The sequence below is a fragment of the Ceratotherium simum genome, chromosome 5 (assembly GCF_057802395.1).
Source record: "Ceratotherium simum simum isolate JZ-2026a chromosome 5, ASM5780239v1, whole genome shotgun sequence".
Taxonomy (NCBI): Eukaryota; Metazoa; Chordata; class Mammalia; order Perissodactyla; family Rhinocerotidae; genus Ceratotherium; species Ceratotherium simum.
This window is the reverse complement of record NC_141904.1, coordinates 61380903-61400674: the sequence shown is the minus strand read 5'-3', so window position 1 is coordinate 61400674 and position 19772 is coordinate 61380903. Positions and strand designations below refer to the sequence as shown.

Here is a 19772-nt window from a genome sequence, read left to right as displayed (position 1 = left end):
CTCAATTCAGAGATAAGACTTTTTAATTTTTTTTTCCCCCCCAAAGTGCCAGTAGATAGTTGTATGTCATAGTTGCACATCCTTCCAGCTGCTGCATGTGGGACGCAGCCCCAGCATGGCCGGAGAAGTGGTGCATCGGTGCGCGCCCAGGATCCGAACCCCGGGCCGCCAGTAGCGGAGCACGCCCACTCAACCGCTAAGCCACGGGCCAGCCCCAGAGATAAGACTTTAGATTTCAGGGGATGAACACATAACTACTACGAGGAGGAAATGGGATGAGGGGCTGAGAAGAGGATAAAAATGGGAAGGAATGGAAATGGAGAAGGGCGGGCCACCAACCAGGTTTATTCTTCCTCTCTCTGGTTCCCTTTCTTTGCCACTACCAAGCCTGCCATGGAAGACCCCACCCCAGGGTGCATGACGGAGGAGGACTGGAGGCACGGAGACCCAGGAGAGCCTACAGCAACTATGGAGGACAGAGAGGAGGGGCTCGAGCTCTGAGGATGCCACTCCTCCAGACACTTTTGTAGAGAAGGCCTCCACACCTCATAATCCCCATAACTCCAAGTTCAAGGCCCCTTGGTGAATGCTTGAGAACGTTCTGAGTCTTTTCTTTTAATTAAAGAAACTGACCCCAGGACCTTTCCTCCAGTACGTCTCATGTGCAACAATAGTCAACAAAGTCTTCCTCAAAACTTTGTATGATTCATGCTCAATTGCCCCTTTTCTCCCTCTGTGGTAAGATTTATGGTTCGGTAGCAGGCAACGCAACACAATGTTTCATATATGGAAACGCTGCTGTTTGTGGAAGTTTTTGCAATAGTAGAAGTGGAAATCCTTGCCTAAAATGAGGTTTCAGGATTTCTATGGCTTTTAGTAAGCCAGGTGATGGCTGGTATCTGTACCATTCATGAAGGTTCCTTGGGGACAATTTATGAAGCCAACAAAGCTATAACAGGTAAGAATTCAATGTTGATTATTTATCCCCTTTCAACTAAAGACCCAAACTTCAAATTCACTGTGCGCATCACAATGCAACGACTGCTCAAAGTCAATAGCATTGACTTCCATGCTTCTCTTACAAATGGGGAAGGACGAGAGGGGACAAGGCACCAGGGCAAAAGTTTATCAAAATCTTACTGCAAAATCTGCCTCTCCTCCACGAGCTCATCAGTATGTCCTATGAGTCTCTGGGCCACTTCAGTGCCCTCTGCTTTCCAAAGGCCCTGGTTTCTAATTGCCAAGGAAAAGCTACTAAGTCACCAGAGCACTAAACTTGGTATCCTCGCTGCTGTTCAGGACACACCAAATTTCCCTGATTTGTTTCAAAGCAACAGAGATACATACTGGCAAAATTTCCATCTTTCCTGCTTTCCCCTCAGCCACAAAAATAAATATAAAACAGTCCAGGATTTTTAAACTAAAGGACAGTATCAAAACATCATACCATTTTAACTCGCTAAAGCCAAAAATTCATTAAAGTAGATACGTCACATGGATCCATGCCTTCTCCAGCATGCAGTATGAATCTGCCCAGTATTTTTCAATTCACTTCTACATCCCTGTACACAGCAGGCTAAAGTGAGAAGAAGCCAAGGATATGGAAGGAATCTTTTAATAAAACAAGTAATGTCATTAATTTAAAAAACTCTTCCCTGAATGTAACAAGGCAATAGTAAGAGAAGGAAGCTGGAGTTTCTAAATCTGTTATGGTTCTCTGAGTCTTATTTTTTATAAGTTGTATTTGGGCCAAACAGGAGCTTAAAATATTCTAATACCTATAATAAAATCATTCCTTACAGTAGCACCTACTGTTTCTCCTTCAAGCATAAAAGTAAAGTATATAGCAATTTACTGTTTGGGGGAAAACAGAAGAGTGATTTTGATTTCCCATAGAACTAGATCTGAGGCAATCATCTCTCAAGTTCCAGGTCTGTTGCCTTTGGCCCTGAGAATAAAGGCCTTACTTTCCTCTCTGTAAAAATGGGGATAACAACAGTATGTACCTTACAGGGTATCAGGATTATGCATTGCATTTAAGAAGTATTTAATAAACTGTAAACTGTAACCATTACTAATATTACTGTTGTTCTTCTTTTCTTTGGGCATTCAGAGATTCACAAGAGGCACAGAAATCCAGCTAGTATGGACTGTTCAACTCAAGAGGCATAAAAACTTTTTACCACATGGAATTCCAAGAAATATTTACGAAAATTGGACAAGAGCATCCATATATATCTTGCAATAAGGGCTAGAAGAGCTGAAGACAAAGAAGTAAGTCACCAAAATAGATTAGGGAGTCAGTGTCCCCGGGGAATTTTTATAAAAAGATTAGGCAAATATTTTTACAAGATGATTTAAGCACAGGTTTGTCTTTTAGCCCTAAAATACTGTGACTATAGGATACTTCATAACCCAACAACAAGAATAGATAGATGGTGAGGATGCATAAAAAGAGACTACTAAATGTATCATTTTCTTTATGAGAAGGGACAATAATTTGTTTATAAATCCATGTGTTCCTGACTTAAATAATAATAATCCAAAATGCTTATAAAATACACTGCTTTCCCATAAAGTGGATGATCTCACGTTTTGCTTTTCTTTGTAATAAGAAATTGATTTCTCTCTTCTAGTTGAGACATATCCTTGATAAACACTAAAATTCACTGTCTTACAAAGATATTAGGACTCTACAGATAAATTATTCATAAAGAAGAACCATAAAATTACCACAAAATAGCACTTCAGAGACAGAAACATACCTCTGCAGGGTTCAAGATGATGTCAGACCACAGAGTTGAGGCATAAGCCCCAATGAAAAAAGCAAATAAACCATTCCCTAAAGAGTTATAGAAGAAGGGGAGTGGCAGGTGGTAGTGCAGCTAAGACTGCAAAGCCTTTTCTGCAGCTTCCGTGTCATTCTGGATGCCAAAACACAATATGGTGTTTGGGGCTATGTTAGCACAGGGAGCACCCGCTCCATCTCTGATGTCATTATGTCCCTCTTATTATCTAGCACAGAACCCCTGTACACAGCAGGCATTCAATAAGGATCTGCTGAGGGATCTGTGAACTAATAAATACAGAGTTAGCACTCACTTCTTGATGGCGGGAAATTAAGTACCAAAAAGAAAAGAAGACCGTTGGTGGGAAACTCGTATGCACTCTATTCCATTTCTTATTTTGAGAGCACACAGTGGTGTGACCACGTGTCGTCAATGTCTTCTTCTTTTCATTCTTTCTTTTTTATTTCCTTTTGGTGCTCAGCATCCATCCCCCACCCTACCAGCAGCTTCAATTCATTTTTGGAAGAATATGTTCCATTCACCGCAGGCAGTTAAACAGTCGACCCAGAGGAGCTTGCTCCCACTACAGGAGCTGGAGGCCAAGGAGCCAGGACAGCTGATCTACACCTCGCCAAGTGGACACCCTGACCTCAGGATACCAGTGAAATCACGATTGAGCCCCTTAAGGAGAAAAGACAAGGCTGGAGATTACTGTCCCCAGTAGCAGGAGCTGCATCTCTGACCACACTCTCCTGGCTCTGAGTGTCCTGTTCGCTAGCACCCACTTGCTAGCCTCCTGGAATTTCTTTGTTCCTTGCCCATGACCCAACGTTTATTCTTCAGTCGCCTGTCTATTCTGTGAGCCCCTGATAACCTTCCAAAAAACTTCATTTGACTTCAGTTGCCAAGATTTGATTTCTGTTGTTTGCAAACAAAACAAACAAAAAAGTCCAAAGTAACATTTGCAAAGAAAAAAATAGCGATATATTTATCAGGTTTAGGTCTAGGCACCAATAACAGAAAATGCCACAACAGTGGCTAAAACAAGATAAAAGGTTACTTCTCTCTACCATTAATGAAGTTTACAGGTAGGGAGGTCTGGGGATGGTGAGGCGTTCCATAGTAACAGGGCTCATGTGGCACCTTTGAATAACTTAGAAAAAGGTAGCCCTCCAGGTGAAAGGAGCCCTGTAGGTACATGGCTTAGTAAGCACACGATCCTTTTGTGGATAGTAAAAGGCCCAAGCTTTCTCCAGGTACACAACGTGGAAAGCAGAGCCTGGACTGAATTTCAGCCCCTTAATCAACCTCTCAGCCAGAGGCCTTTCTGCAAGAAATAATCTGCACAACTATGTACACAGTGCTGCCCAGACTGCTTCTCTCTTGTGGCTTTTCCATCCTCTTCATGTAATATCAACCTTATGATCCTAAGTAACTGCTCAAGATCCAGCCATCATGTCCACATTCCAGCTAAGAGGAAGAAGAAGGGATTAAGGACATGACTCTCTCCCTTTAAGGAAACTTCCTGGAAATTGCATGCCATTTCCACTTATATCCCATCAGGCAAAATTTAAATCACACCTAACTACAGAGGCTGAAGGCTAGTCTGTATTCCATGCTACTCTGTGTTCACCTGGAGAAACAGAGCTTCTGTTACTGAGAAAGAAGAAAAAAATCAGCAATCTCTAGGCCACTATCCAAGGTTCAGTGAATACACTGGCATATGACCAAAGGTAGGCTGTGGCTTCTCCTTGAGGTTTTCAGAAGTGTGACACAGTTGATGTCTCACAAAATACATTAATAGTTGTAGAGCTTATACTTTATAAAACTAGAAAGAATTTACTAGAAAGGATTTTAGAGATCATTCAGTTCAAATCTCTCATTTGAATATTAATGTTTCATAACATATACCACTTTGCACAGATATATAACGCTGTATTTTAAAAATATAGCATTATCATTCATTTGTAACCTACCAATCCTTTGTTAATTATTACAACAAATGCTTTAATGCCTTTTAACATTTAAATCACCCGTGCAATTAGCACAATGTCTAATAACAAATGGAAATGGGCACACAACTTTTGCAGGCCATTTACTAAGAATGTGGACGCCTCATTGCCACATAATAGATAAGGTGACCACCTTCTACGAACCAAAAACTGTGACACACTGCCTGCCACACATAAGGATAATGGTAACCACAGCTGAATGCTGAGGCCAGCACGTAAAATCTGGGACTCGACAGTCACGAGCCGCATAAGACGTCTCAGTCGATGACAGACAGCATATGACAGTGGCCTCATAAGATGAGTACCATACAGCCTAGGTGTGGAGCAGTCTATACCATCTAGATTTGTGTAAGTACACTCAATGATGCTCATACAATGACGAAATTGCCTAATGATGCATTTCTCAGAAGGTGTCCCTGTCGTTGAGCGACTCACGGCTGTATTAACTACAAGTATTACTAACTTTTAGAAAAATCCTATTATACTAAATTGGGGGAGGGTGAGTGAGAATTGGAATAGCCTCAATGCAAGCTCAAAGAGGGAGGGTTATTTATCTGTCCCATTCTCTACTGTATCCCCCTTACCTTGCAAAATGCCTAGTACCCACAGGGACTTAAAAAACACTTGTTGCTTTAAAGAATCTGTCAAAACTCTGATAGGAACTTAAAGATCCAAACCCAAAGACACGCATTCTAGGAATTTTCCAGACACCTGAAAATCAAAACAAAACAAACAAACAGCAACAAAATACATGGATGATGAAAGGGGAGACTTAGGGTGCCACATAGGAATTCCTGATGTGGGTAAAATGTTATTAATACACTGCCTACAAAACCCCCAGGAACATCATTCTCTCATCTAATTTCCCACGGAGTACGTACTCAATAAATTGTCAACACACAATTGATTATAAGGCCATATGCTGAAGCTGCTATATATGATTTCCTTTGCATGTTTTTGTAGTTTTGCTACATATAAGTATGCATAAACAAAACAAGGTATTACTTTGGGGAGGAAAGAAGGAGTTTAGAGACTTAGCAATTCTCTAGTGTTTTCTCCTTTAAAAAAAAAATCTCTTGGGCCGGCCCTGTAGCTTAGCAGTTAAGTGCGCGTGCTCCGCAGCTGGCGGTCCGGGTTCGAAACCCCGGGCGCGCACCAATGCACCGCTTGTCCTGCCATGCTGAGGCCGTGTCCCACATACAGCAACTAGAAGGATGTGCAACTATGACATACAACTATCTACTGGGGCTTTGGGGGGAAAAAAAATCTCTTAAGCAACTATGGCAAAATATTAGCATCTGTTAAATGAGAGTGTCCTGGTATATATTCTCAGGTAAAAATTTTCCCTGGTGGGCTAGTGTTTAAGATTTGGTGCTCTCACTGCTGCAGCTCAGGTTTACTTCCTGGTCAGGGAACCACACCACCCAGCTGCTGGTTGTCATACTGTGGCAGCTGCGTGTTGCTGTGATGCTGAAAGCTATGCCACCGGGATTTCAAATACCAGCAGGGTCACCCATAGTGGACAGGTTTCAGCAGAGCTTCCAGACTAAGACAGACTAGGAAGAAGGACCTAGCCACCCACTTCTGAAAAAAATTGGCCACGAAAAGCCTCTGAATAGCAGCAGAGCATCGTCTGATACAGTGCTGGAAGGTGAGAGGATGGCGCAAAAAGACCAGGCAGGGTTCCGCTCTGCTGTACACAGGGTCGCTAGGAATTGGAATCGACTGGATGGCACTAACAACAACAATTTTCCATAATTCGAATTTCTAAAAATAATTTTGATAGCTAAACTAGAAGCAAAAGCTTTTTCTAAGAATGTACTTAAAATTAAATTATTATTAATATAAAATAATTAACAATTAAAACATTAATAACATTTTACCTAGTGGGCCATTTTTTCCCAGGGGAACATTTATCTAAGTTTGAAGAGACGGACAGGATTCACACGCAGTAGCCATGGAGGAGGGTGAAGGCAGGATGTGTTACGACTTGTGTCATAAACAAGGGTCTAAACGGCTGGGGCCACTTACTAGCCAAGTGACTGATGGCAAGTTCCTTCTTACATCTCTTACATCTTCTTATAGCTCCATTTACTTACTTTTAAAATGGAGATACTATTGTCTAACCTCACAGGATTACATATTATAAGAGTTTAGCACAGTTTGGCACATAGTAAGTTACCAATAATTGATACCAATTATTATCACTTAAATAAGAAAGAGGTTTAACTATATATTCAACCACATTAATGATTAAAACATTTAAGTAGAAAAAACTGCAGTTCTTAAGTACTAGTTATCTCCATTTTCATCCAGCTGCTGCCATCATATTTTAAATTTCTTCATTGTCAACACAGCAGCCTTCTTTACTTAATGCATGATTTTTCATTCTACAAACCTATGGCTCAAACTTGGAGGGGCTGCTACAGCCAATAACTGGAGTGAGACACTCTTGCAGGTCCTTGGTCACCATCCCTAACTCCTACTTCATCCCTAAGCCCCTGGCTCAGGGCTTCTCCTAGTGTGGTCCCAGGAACAGCAGCATCAGACCCCCTGGGAAACTGTTAGAAATGCCACTTCTCTGGTCCCAGTCCAGATGCTGGGGATAGGGCCCAGCAATCCGTGTTGGAAGAAGCCCTCCACGTGATTCTGACCCATGCTAACCTTTGAGAACCACTGGCCTAGCTGACTTTCCCACTTGAGTGAAAAGATTTCTTTTCAGTCTAAGGTAGTTAAGGAATAACAGCCAAGAGCGGGTATTGCAAACTTTTTCCATGAAGGGCTAAATAGTAAACATCTTAGGCTTTGCAGGCCAAGAGGCAAAAATCAAGGTTATGTATGTATTAAAGTAATCTCTTAAAATGCAACCATTTAAAAATATAAAAACCATTTCCTAGCTGGTGGGCTGTACAAAAGCAAGTGGTGGGCCACATTTGCTGACCCCCAGTCAAGAGTTTAGAATCAGGCAGACATATCACATGCACTTTCCGGCTCACCCTCTTACTAGCTGTATCCCCAGCATGCAGGCTCTTCCCCTCTACCTCAGTGAGCTCGTCTGTAAAATGGAGATAACAACAGCTCTGACTGCATGGGCTGTGGGCAGGAGGGAAACACCGAAGGGACTTAAAGCACAAAAGCCCCAGCCCTACACACGCACAGTGCTGAGGCAACCTACTGGCTGCCAGCTGCTTAGTTTTTACTATGGTCTTACTACTAGTGTTCGTTTCCTTCTGACAGACTTAGAATCCAAACTTGCCAGACCTCGTGACAATTTCTAAAATTATCCTGTTTGACATGTGTTCTTAGGGCAAGTCCCCTCGCAGGCGGTTTGGAAGTAGCCACATGAAAAATATTACATTTCCAAAACATCTTTAAGAAACCCAGACTGGTATTCTCCATTCACAATTAAATTTTTACACACTACTCAACTTAATTAAGAGCCAGCTCATTAGGAAAGAGCTAACGAGCCAAGGTCTTGGTGAGCTAACGATCTACCTGTTGGTATGTAAAAGTGTCCCTCAGCTTCTGTAGCTGCTCCTGGAGGCAGGTCACTGCTCAAGTGATGACTTTAAACCACAATGCTCCCTTCACTCATACAGATGACTGATAATATTCAGGTCATCCCATCATAGTGACTCAGTATTTTTTAACGGACTTAGATCACCAATTGGCTGGGATATGCAGAAAGGCGGGCAGTCTTTTCCTTCATTGTTGATGGGAGTAACACAAAGTGACATAGCATTTTGGGGAGGCAAAGTATACATTAAAATTAAAAATATCCTTAAATACGAATTAATCATCTGTGTATTTAATCATAGATAAAAATGTACATGTGGAAAAAGATGCATGTACTAAGTTTTATTTTTTCACTGCAGCATCATTTGTAATAGCATGCAACTATGAACAGCTCTGTAGACTATGGAATATCTATACCATGGAATACTATGCAGCAGTTAACAAGGATGAGGACATTATTTATGGAAAAACATGTATAGCTCTCCAAGACATTAACATGGAAAAAAAGTGTGTTGTCTAACAATACACATATATCATTTATGTAATATTAAAATTGGATGTTTTGCATATGTAAAAGCAAAGCAAATGCACAAAATTCACCACATTTATGTTTCAGATGGTCTGGAATTAGGAAGGATTGTTCAAGCGTCTTTCTGTATTATCAGAATTTTAAAAACTGCAATGTATTCATAGCTAAAACAAAAATATTAACACACTAGCAGAGTAAGATAAAAATCTAAGAAAGACATAGAGTTAATGTAGTTTCTACACCCACTCTCCAAAGCAAGAAATTAGGGTCTCCCTTTGCTGATAGCTTTACGGATACTATGTCACTATATATTGTCCAATTATTAGTCAAAGAAACAGGTCAGGGTCTTGATTTAGATGGAAGATATAGCCCATATTGAGCACTTATTCAATGGGACAGCTCCTAGCTGCATCCTGTTCATTCTCCCAGGTTTTTTTTTTTTTTTAAATGACAGGTAGCTCCCAATTCTAAAAGCTCTCCCTAAGCCTTAGAGCCCAAAGCATTTCAAAATGTCAATAGATTGCAAGCATTTAATCGTGTCTGCATTACAGGGATCACATTCTGCACTTTCCCCTCTCGAGACCTGGGGCGGCGAGGACACTGGGGGACTCGCTCCTTTACAGCATAACTGTCCCTTAGGGCACATACAAACAATATGAAACAAAAAGCAGAGCAAGAGGTGCGACATCTTGGCAAGTGGGAACATGCTTGTGTACTGCTACAGTCTTGCCTGCCACTTAGGAAAAGGCAAAGCAAAGGTGGAGAGAAAGGGGAAGGACAAATGAGAGATGAACGCCCTGACAAGGGCACCTCAAATATAAGGGGCACACACAGCCTCTGCTCAACCACCAGTCCTCACCAAGACTGGCAAACATGGGACACCACCCTTCGTTAATTCAGTGGCCATTTGACAATGTGCATCGAGTCCCTCCTATATGCACTAAAACAAACGGAGCAGCCTATGCTGACATCCTCGCCTGGGCCTGGTGAAAGGAGAAAACATAAGGACCACTGGCAACCTTCCATAACCGCAATCTATTCAACATAAACGACTCCTCTTTCTTCCATGGTTACGTTCCTTCTGCTTCTTTGGTGACAAAACATCTTCTCTTTTACGCAGTGATAGTGATGGTGAATGGTATTTTTTTTCTTTAAACATCCTTACTGGACAAACGTAAAGGTTAGCTATGCTACATCAGCCCTCCAATTTTATTTTAAACTGGTCCACAAAATCCAAAGCTGGAAACCAAATAACATGGTTGAACGAAGAAAGTTTCTTTCTTTTTGTTTTTTGTCAGGAAGATCAGCACCGAGCTAACATCCATGCCAATCCTCTTCCACTTTATATGGGACGCCGCCACAGCATGGCTTGACAAGCGGTGCGTCGGTGCGTGCCAGGGATCCGAACCCGGGCCGCCAGCAGCCGAGTGTGTGCACTTAATCTCTATGCCACCGCCAGCCCCAGAAAGGTTCTAAAGAATCAGAATCCACCCACTCTCTTTTCCAACCTCCCACTCCCTCCCCCAACAACCAAAACCCATCAGACACTACTATTTCACTCCCTAGTTTCCACACGCTTTTCCAGCAGTGTTGTTTCCACCTATTCTTCACTCCCATCACAGGCAGCCTCACCAACTCAACTCCAAGCCTCAGGTGCCCAAACACCACTTCTGGGTCGATACCTCTGGGGTGTGTGGTCATTAACAGGTAAGGCGATAATACCCAGGGTTCGTGTCTCAGCCACCCAAAGCCCTTCCCGCATGTGTCTTTTATCACTGTCAGCTTAGCTCTCCCACTGCCTGGCACCCGTGCCCACAGCCCCAGCAGGCTAGCGCTCTCGGCAGAGCTGCCTGGCTTTATCATGATTTAACAGGTCTGCTCTGAGCTAAGACCTCGAGAACAGAGCCTGTTTGCAGGATGTCAGAGAAGCTGGGCTGCAAATGGGCAGGTAGCAGGAACCGTCACATTGCAGCCACCAGGGGCAGGGCCAGGGGACAGAGCAGGTGGGTATTAATCTTACCTGAATGAATGCAGTTCATCTCAGGGAGCGCATCAATAATTCAGTAAGCAGGAAACAAACAGACTTTTGTTACCTGGGCTTTGTTGGCTTTTTGTTTTTGTTTCCATCAATGGACCATCAGGTAGAGAATTACGGCTTATTCAAAAGAGTTTTTCTTTAAGTCAACAGTCACCAAGAGTTTTTCCATAGCATTTAGAAAATCGAATTTAACATAAGACCAGTGGTTGGGCAGGGGGCTGCAGGGGATTTTGACTCCTCCACGGGACATTTGCCAATGCCCAGAGACGTTTTTGGTTGCTACAACTGGAGGAATCTGGTGGGCAGAGGCCAAGGATGCTGCTAAACATCCTACACTGCACAGGACAGCACCTTCCCCAAACAATGATCTGGTCCAAAGTGTCAAATAGTGCCAAGGCTGAGTAACCCTGCATTGATGCATTTAAAGCCCCAAGAATCCTCAATACTGGATATAGTTACTATACTCTTTGTACATACGGAAAACTGAGGCACAGAGAGGGTTAAATACCTGGCCCATGTAGATCTGAGATTCCAATCTGATCTGCCTCTGTCTCCCTCCAGAACCTGCACTCTTCACCATTACACCACCTGGCCTACCAGACAACCATTGCCTCTCTTCTCCAGCAGCTATTCGCCAAGTCAGATCCTGCCCCCTCACTGTAAATCCTAGGAGGGCAGGGTTGGACTCTGGCTTATTCACTTCATCCTCACAGCACAAGCTGCCTCAGAGTGCCAGTCCACAAAGATGTTACCTGACCAATCGTGCATCTAGCTCACTTTTGTTACAGGGTGACCGTGGAGCATCAATTACATTTTGGCTATGACAGTATAACCCGGCATCCAGACAATAAACCTGATGCAATAAAAGATTTCTCCTCCAAAATGCAGAGAGGTGAACTTTCAACTAATATTAGAATTGGAAATATCCTTTATAATCAAGGAATCCTGAGCAAATATGCTTGAACTAGCCCATATGAGACGTGACACAAATCTGTATTTGGTTTTCAAAGGAGAGAGTCATCCTTCAGATTACCAAAGGGATTGGAAAAACCAAGAACAGGTTAAGAACCCTTGATGCAATCCCATATATCCCATTTTAAAATAGAGCAAATCAAAGCACGAGAAAGTGGCTTTCTCAAGGCCATACAACCAATTAGCACAAAGAGAGCACAGGAAACAAGATGTCAACTCCCCCAACCCATGGAATATCTTAGAAACACTATTTCTGGTTTCTGAATTTGGATCACTCGACCTTCAGTACCAAGTACTGAAGTACTTAATATTAAATAAAATAAAGCAAAAATAGAAAAAGTGTCAAGCTAGTTAAAATAGTTACTCTCAATCCCAATCTTGTGGAATCTGACATTATTGTAACCGAAACTTCTTCACAATCTTTTAAGCAAGCAACACTGATGAGATGCATTCTTCTAGCGTCTTGTATCTATTTTACGAAAAGGCCATTAGTCGGAAAACAAACTGAAAATGATGGGCAGTTTAATGATCTGGCACCTGTATAAGCGAGGCAAACACAAGCTGCTAAGAAACATCTTGAGGTATTGTGACCTATCATAAAAATGTATGTTTGGTCTCTGCTCCTAGTTCCCGACACTGAGCTCCTAAAACTCTTGGAATGTCCTAAGTGATAAGAGCTATAAAGATGAAAGGAGTGTCTTTTGTTATTCATCACAAGCCCCTTTCAACCACACCAGGGTTTATGTTAATGAGGAAACTTGCAGAAAGCCTGAGTAAAAATTCCAAAAGTATGGAGTCTGGAGAGCTTTCCAGTTAGTGAACCAGAACAGGCCCGAGGGCAGGAAGGTGACGCACCGAAAAGCTCCCGAGGGACAGACACTCCTGTGCTCAGGACTCTTCCAGACCTCGCCTACGTATCTCTTCATCTGGCTGTTCATTTATATTCTTTAACACATCCTTTGTAATAAACCAGTAATCCAGTAAGTAAACTGTTTTCCCCAGTTCTATGAGCCATTCTAGCAAAGAACTGAATCTGAGGAAGGGGCTGTGGGTACCTCAGATTTGTAGCCAAGTTGACAGAAGTTCTGGGTAACCTGGGGACCCATCATGCAACTGTCATCTAAAGTGTATGTGTCAGGGGCAGGGGGGCACAGTCTTGTGGGACTAAGCCCTCAACCTGTGAGACCTGACGCTATCTCCAAGCAGACTGGGTTAAACTGTAGGACACCCAGGTAGTGTCTGCAGAGAACTGGACAACTGCTTGGTGTGGAAAACCCCACAATCTGGCATCAGAGTGTTGTCAGTGATGTAGCCACAGGACCAGGAACAGAATGTGTCACCCCAAAATATGCCTCTTTGGCATAAGAATTATTTTAGGCTGATTATTTTTAAGAAACAACAGACACAGGGAAAAGCTCTGAAAACCTAGCAGAAGTTATCCATTTGTAAGGTAAATTTACATTTATAAGAGAAATCCCCATTTGTAGGGGGTGCCTTCCTCTCTGTGCCAGGAAGGAGAAGATGACTAAATCTCTAGAAACTGTTATCAATAGAGAAGGCAATGACTTAAATCTACACAACTTTACCCTTGTTTACTGTGCTGACCTCATCCTAACAACAGAATGTCAAAGCTACTTCTCAAGGCTAGAGCCAGCCAGGAGCATGCACATAGGAGAAAATTTTCATCTGCCAATTGAAACACATCTTGCCAGCGCCTCCGCATACCAGCCTGCCTTCCTTGATCCCTCAAACCTCACCTCATACCCTAAATCAGAGAGACAGAGTTGGGAGCCTGTCCTTCCATATCCTTCCCAATCGACTGCATAATAAATGTTCTTCCCTCAAAGACTGGTGTACCATGGTATCAGCTTCTGTGTGCACAGGTGGAGAGAGCCCTTGCTTGGTAACAGTGAGAGTGTGGCAGTAGCAGAGAGTAGAGGAGAAAACAGTTTTTACTTTTCACATCTCGAAGTACCAGTCCAATGAATTTTCAGAAAACCTACAGCTTCATCAACTGGGGAGATTTTTACTTTTTTTATGTTTAAAATTTTTTTATTTTCTGGTGAGGAAGACCAGCCCTGAGCTAACATCCAATGCCAATCCTCCTCTTTTTGCTCAGAAAGACTGGCCCTGGGCTAACATCCATGCCCATCTTCCTCTACTTTATATGGGACGCTGCCACAGCATGGCTCAACAAGCGGTGAGTCGGTGCGTGCCTGGGATCTGAACCTGCAGACCCTGGGCCAACCAAGCGGAGCACGCGCACTTAACCACTGCACCACCGGGCTGGCCACTGGGGAGATTTTTAAACAATAGGCAGCAGCAAGGATAAAGGACCAACGTTCAAATCCAAACTCTGCACCCACCTTATGACTCCCTTATGGTAGGGACCCAAGGGAATTGCCTACAGATGTGCACCAACAGGCATACACAAGAATGTTCTTTACAGCTTATTCCCAAAAGCCTAAAACTGGAAAGAACCCAAAGGTCTACCACTACGAAAGGGGATCAACTGTAGTATTGTAACCATCATATGCCAATTCCTACTGGCCCTCTTGTATTGTATTGTATTGTATTGTATTGTATTGTATTGTATTGTATCAATAACAATGTTGTATCAAAAGTTGTTTTGCAGGGGTAATGAGCAAAAACTCTAAATCATGTAGCTGGAGCATGCTCAGAAGGTGGAAACCTTGTCCTCAGACGACCTCAAGCTGCCTAGGAACCAAAACTTCCCAAACTACAGAACTCAGGGTAAAAAGAAAGAGGAATACGGAACCTAAGAAGAAGCGAGGGGTCCCTTGATTTGTAGCACATGGGACTTGTAAGACTGTTAGACTCTTACCCTCCAACCAGATTCCACCAAGTTAGCATTTTGTATAACCACTCCCACTCCCAACTCCTTGAAAGTCTGTCCCGGCTTCAGCTTGGGGAGACAAATTTGAGCCTTGCCTCCTGTCTCCTTGCTGCTCAGCAATTTCTTCTCTCAAAAGCCTGTGCTGTAGCATTGGCTTCTATGCGCACCAGGCAGCAAGCCTTTACTCAGTAACTGTATATTCATATAATCAATGAAAACTAAAGAACAAGACCCCATACAACAACACGATGAATCTCACAGACATGTTCAGCAAAAGAAGTCAGACTTTTACAAAAGAGTACACACTGTATGGTTCCATTTATATGAAGTTCTACAACAGGTAAAAGTATCTATGGTGAGTGAAATCACAACAGTGGTTACCTTTTTGGAAGTGGAGAGGAATGACTCGTGTGGCTAGGATGCTGAAAAGGGTCCACATCTTGATCTGGAAGGTCATCACTCAGGTGAAAACAGTAATACCCCTATATAAATGTATCCAGCCACACACTTAAGATCTGTGCACATATATACTAAATATTATAACATACTTAATATATAATGTATTTATATATTATATATTTTATTATATTTGTATATTTATAGTACACTATACATCTATATATATTTTAACACATTAAATATTATGATTAATTTTAACTATTATTAATATATAAACTATTTATAATTAATTTTTATATGTTCTAATTCAATTACAAAAAATCTTTAATTGTTTAAATAAAAGTAAAAAGAAAAAAATCCAACTCTGCCATTTATCAGCTGAGGTACTGAAGGCCAGATACTTAATTTCCCAGGCCTCAAATTCCTCTTCTCTAAAATGAAGATAGTAATAGCCCCTATTCTCACCAAGTTGTGGTAAAATAGTAACCAAGGAAGGATGTGAAATCTTAGCACGATGCCTCAAAACACACAGGCTGCTATTATTTCTGTCATCATCATTATGATGATAACAATTCTTAAAGACGTTTCTGCACTTATTTCTTTTCATTAATATACTGTAGAGGAAAAAACTAGCCACTGAATGTGGGCTTTGGTTTTTTTTTTTTTAACCTCCACATTTTGGTCCACAAAAATAGAATAAATATATTATTATGATTATAACATGCAACCAGAGACACAATATAAATAAGAAAATGTGGCCTGGGCCTCCTCAAACTCAGATCTAGCAGAGATCTGAAAATGAAACAGCACAGCCCAGTTGCATCCTGTGTCCCGCATCCAAGATGCTACTGCGGAGTTGTCAGATACCTTGTTAGCAGTGGGTGCAAATGTGAGAAGTATCACACTGCTATTCTACATGTTCTGACAAGACCAGGAGGAAACACAGTCCCCAAAGAATCAGAGAGCCCAGCATGCAGCCTGATTAATCACCAGAGGAAAGAGCCCATATGGTGTGATGGCGGAGTGCTCCGTGAACACACAGGAGGAAATGTGTAGCTAGTAGAAAACAGACAAAGGGGCAAGCGAGCCGGGAAGGGGGGATGGCAACTACTAAATCTCCCACGACAATGTTTCCAGAAAACCAGGAGGCTTACCCTCCTAGACTGTTTCCTGCTCATTGCTAATTGTTGGGTTCCTCATGGCAGAGCCTTCTGACCTGGATGGAGGCACAGCTTACAGCTGTAGCTTTAATGACAGGGATGCACATTTGTTTCTATCAGAGTTGTGATGATGTTTTACATGTATTTCCTGTGGAGTATAAAAGCATGCAATTTAAGATTCACAGAAGCAAAGGGAATACAAGTAACAGATGTAATAAAAAAGGGAAGGGCACCGTACACGGAATGTAAGTGACACAGCTGAACATGAGGCTGAGAAGATGGGGACATGTATCCACTACAATCCGGTACAATTCAGTAGAGAAAACCCAAAATGTGAATGTTCTGGAACAAGGTAGGATGGTTTCGTTGCCATTTTTTTCGAGAAGCCCTGGAGTTGAACCTTCAAAGGCAGTCAAGTTCACTTCTCCATCTTCCAAATACATAGTCATATCCTCACCGAAGTATCACCGCCATAAGAAGTATCACCGGGGCCGGCTCCGTGGCTTAGCGGTTAAGTGCGCGCGCTCTGATGCTGGCGGCCCGGGTTCGGATCCCGGGCGCGCCCCGAGGCACCACTTCTCCCTCCAACGCGAGACCGAGTCCCGCGTACAGCAACTAGAAGGATGTGAACCTGTGACATGCAGCTATCTGCTGGGGCTTTGGGGGGAAAAAAATGAATAAATAAAATCTTTAAAAAAAAAAAAAAAGAAGTATCACCGCCATAAGAGGTAAATTGAACAGAAACATGGTATAATGGGTAATAAAAGCTGGCAACCAGGGAAATCATTGAGCCCAATTTAGTGATAAATTTCCCTTAAAGTTAAGCTAAATATAAAGAAAAGGCAATTAGGTACAAGCTTTTAGCACTGTGCTGAATTACTTTAATATTCATATCTATCTAGTCAGGGCTACAAGAAATCTCGCTGTTGAACGTTCTCAGCTTATTTGCAGTTTTATCCCTCAGTCTATTTACTTGCAGGTATCTATGAACAAAACAGATCTGGATCAAGTAATTTTGCCTTTCTTTATGAGAAAAATCTCACATACATGGGTTCATATTAGGATCTCACAGTATGGTTTTAGCAACGCGTGAGTCAACTTCTTTCTCGGTTGAAAAGTCAAGTCTTAGCAGCATATGGAAATCCTTGGGGGGGGAGGGGGTGCACAGAGGAATAAGGACATATTGCTTATGAAAACTCCCAAGGTTTTCAGAGTCTCCTGTTCACCAAATAAGGATCAACTCCAAAATGACCATGGAGACACATTCTCCCTGAAAAGAATACAGAGTTCCAGGTATCTTTGCCCTAGAATTCAAGAGCTCTCAACACTAAAGTATGAAACATTTGTTCTTGAAAATCCTGAAAACTTATCCAAAGCAGCCACTCTAAGTTGAGTCTCCTTTTGTATTTAATCTTATTTTCTTGGAGCTTTTTAAGTGTTTCAGTTTATGCAAATCATTCTTTTAGGATTCTTTGTCATCAGAGGCATTTTCTTGCTCTGAAGCCCACTTCTTTTGTTCTCCTTTACTCCAATGAATTCACACTATCTCCTGGCTTTTGTTTCTCTACAGTAGTAAAACTCTATTATGAATGCAGCAGCAGACAATTTCAGCTAAGGTGACAATCATTTCCGAAAATAAAGCAAACTTGCTTTCATACACTCCTACCACACAACTAAATATGCCTTCTGCAACAGGGGGAAGGGAAAAACACTGCAACCTGCGCTTTTAGCTCAGAATAAGATGACAAAGGAACTTGGAAGTGGCAGGTAAAAGCAGCTGGCATTTACAAGGTAATACCTAACCTAATTTCCCTTCACGATGTCTACAGACCAGCCATTCTCAAAGTGTGGTCCAGGGACCCCTGGGGATCCCCAAGATAGTTTCAGGAGGTCAAGTGGGCGTTTCCCAGAGACCATCTGACTTGGAACATAACAACTAATTGAATACAAAAGCAGATATGAAAATCCAGTTGCTTCTGTTGAGCCAGACATTAAAGAGATGTGCAAAAATGTAAAGCAACGCCACTCTGCCCAATAACATTTCTTGTTTTGGAAAATAGTTACTTTTCATGAAAATGTTATTGTATACATGCTATGGTTTTATTATTGTTATTTTTAACTAATTAATAGTTTTTAAATATCTCAGTTTCAATTTTTAATATGGTAAATATTAATAGATATAACTCACATAAACACAAGCTCTCAGGGGTCCTCTGTAATTTTTAAGAGTGTAAAAGGAGATCTGAGGTTAAAAGGTTTGAGAACCACTAAAAAGATCAGCAGTCTACATCCCATGAGCCAAATCCAACCTGCCTAGTTTTGTAAGTAAGGTTTTATTGGCACACGGCTACGTTTGTTTACATACTATATACGGGCCAAATCCAGCCTGTTTTTATAAATAAAATTTTACTGGGACACAGCCACACCCATTCGCTGCATATCATCTATGACTGCTTTCCTGCTACAAGGGCAGAGTTGAGTAGCTGTGACAGAGACAGTATGACCTGCAAAGCCTAAAATATTCACTCTCTGGCTCTTTAGAGGAAAAGATGATGATGATGATAATGATGATCAATCTTAACTGTCTCCCATGCAGCAGACACCGTGCCATGAACATTTCACATGGATCAAATCCTCCCAGTAACTCCATGAGCACGACACTTTCACTATCCCCATTGTATAGAGGAAAAATTTAAAGCCCAAAGTGTCACCCATACATATCCCCGGTGCACCGACACATATTCCTAACAGAAAAACTTCACTTTGGCCCACACCTAACATCTTCTTTTGAGATGTTTTTCAGCTGAGCTGGGCTTCCCCACCAGAGAAATCACAACTACAAACCGCTCTAAACCAGCTATAACCCGACCACGGGAGCAGCGCCTGTGCAGGGGGACTTGGAGGTGAACTGAAGTTGCTTCTGCTTCGTTACTATACAAAAGTCTCCCCTCCTGCATACCTTGCTAGGCACGTTTGGGGCCACAAGCAAGAGTTCAAGGACAGCGCATGCACCAACTGTTCCAGGAAGTCTCCACCCTCTTCCCAGGAACCCCAATGACACCAGGACCACTCACCTTTAAAAGTTCCCCATTTCCCTGTCTTGGGGGAGAAGGTGTTTTTAGAGCATGAGCTCTCCCGTCTCCATTCCTTGATCAACTAATACAGTTCCTGTTCTGCTATTCTGAACCTGGTCTCATTCTCTTGGCACCAGCGACTCTGGGCGAAAGGACCCACTAGCGGGTCACTGGTCCCTTAGGGCTCGGTAACAAAAGTTTAAAGGACTTTCAGGTCACAAGGCTGTATCAGTGGAGCAGCCAGTATTCAAATCCACGACTAACTCCATGATCAACCACTACCTGACTGAAGCATGGAAAATAAACATGCTAACTTTTCAAAAAAGCTCGGAGGAAAAAAGGACAGAAACCATCTTGCACACTGCCCTACACTGGCAAAAGCCAGAAAAAGTATTTCTCCATTGAAGGACTCCAGTCATTTCCACT

General features: G+C 42.2%; 1 protein-coding gene across 5 annotated transcripts in view; it reads right to left on the bottom strand.

The window, feature by feature from the left end:
* PTPRG (protein tyrosine phosphatase receptor type G) overlaps positions 1-19772 on the bottom strand; it is a 687787-nt gene that overhangs the window by 541584 nt on the left and 126431 nt on the right. The window contains exons 1-2 of one of the 5 annotated variants that reach the window (XM_087431272.1): positions 16267-16698; positions 15095-15195 (exon numbers count right to left, since the gene is read on the bottom strand). The exons of the other annotated variants lie outside the window; for them this stretch is intronic. Coding sequence (XP_087287398.1) covers positions 15095-15170 — 76 coding nt within the window. The 5' untranslated portion in view covers positions 15171-15195; positions 16267-16698. Of the gene's footprint in view, positions 1-15094; positions 15196-16266; positions 16699-19772 lie in introns of those variants that run through there. 5 annotated transcript variants of the gene reach the window in all.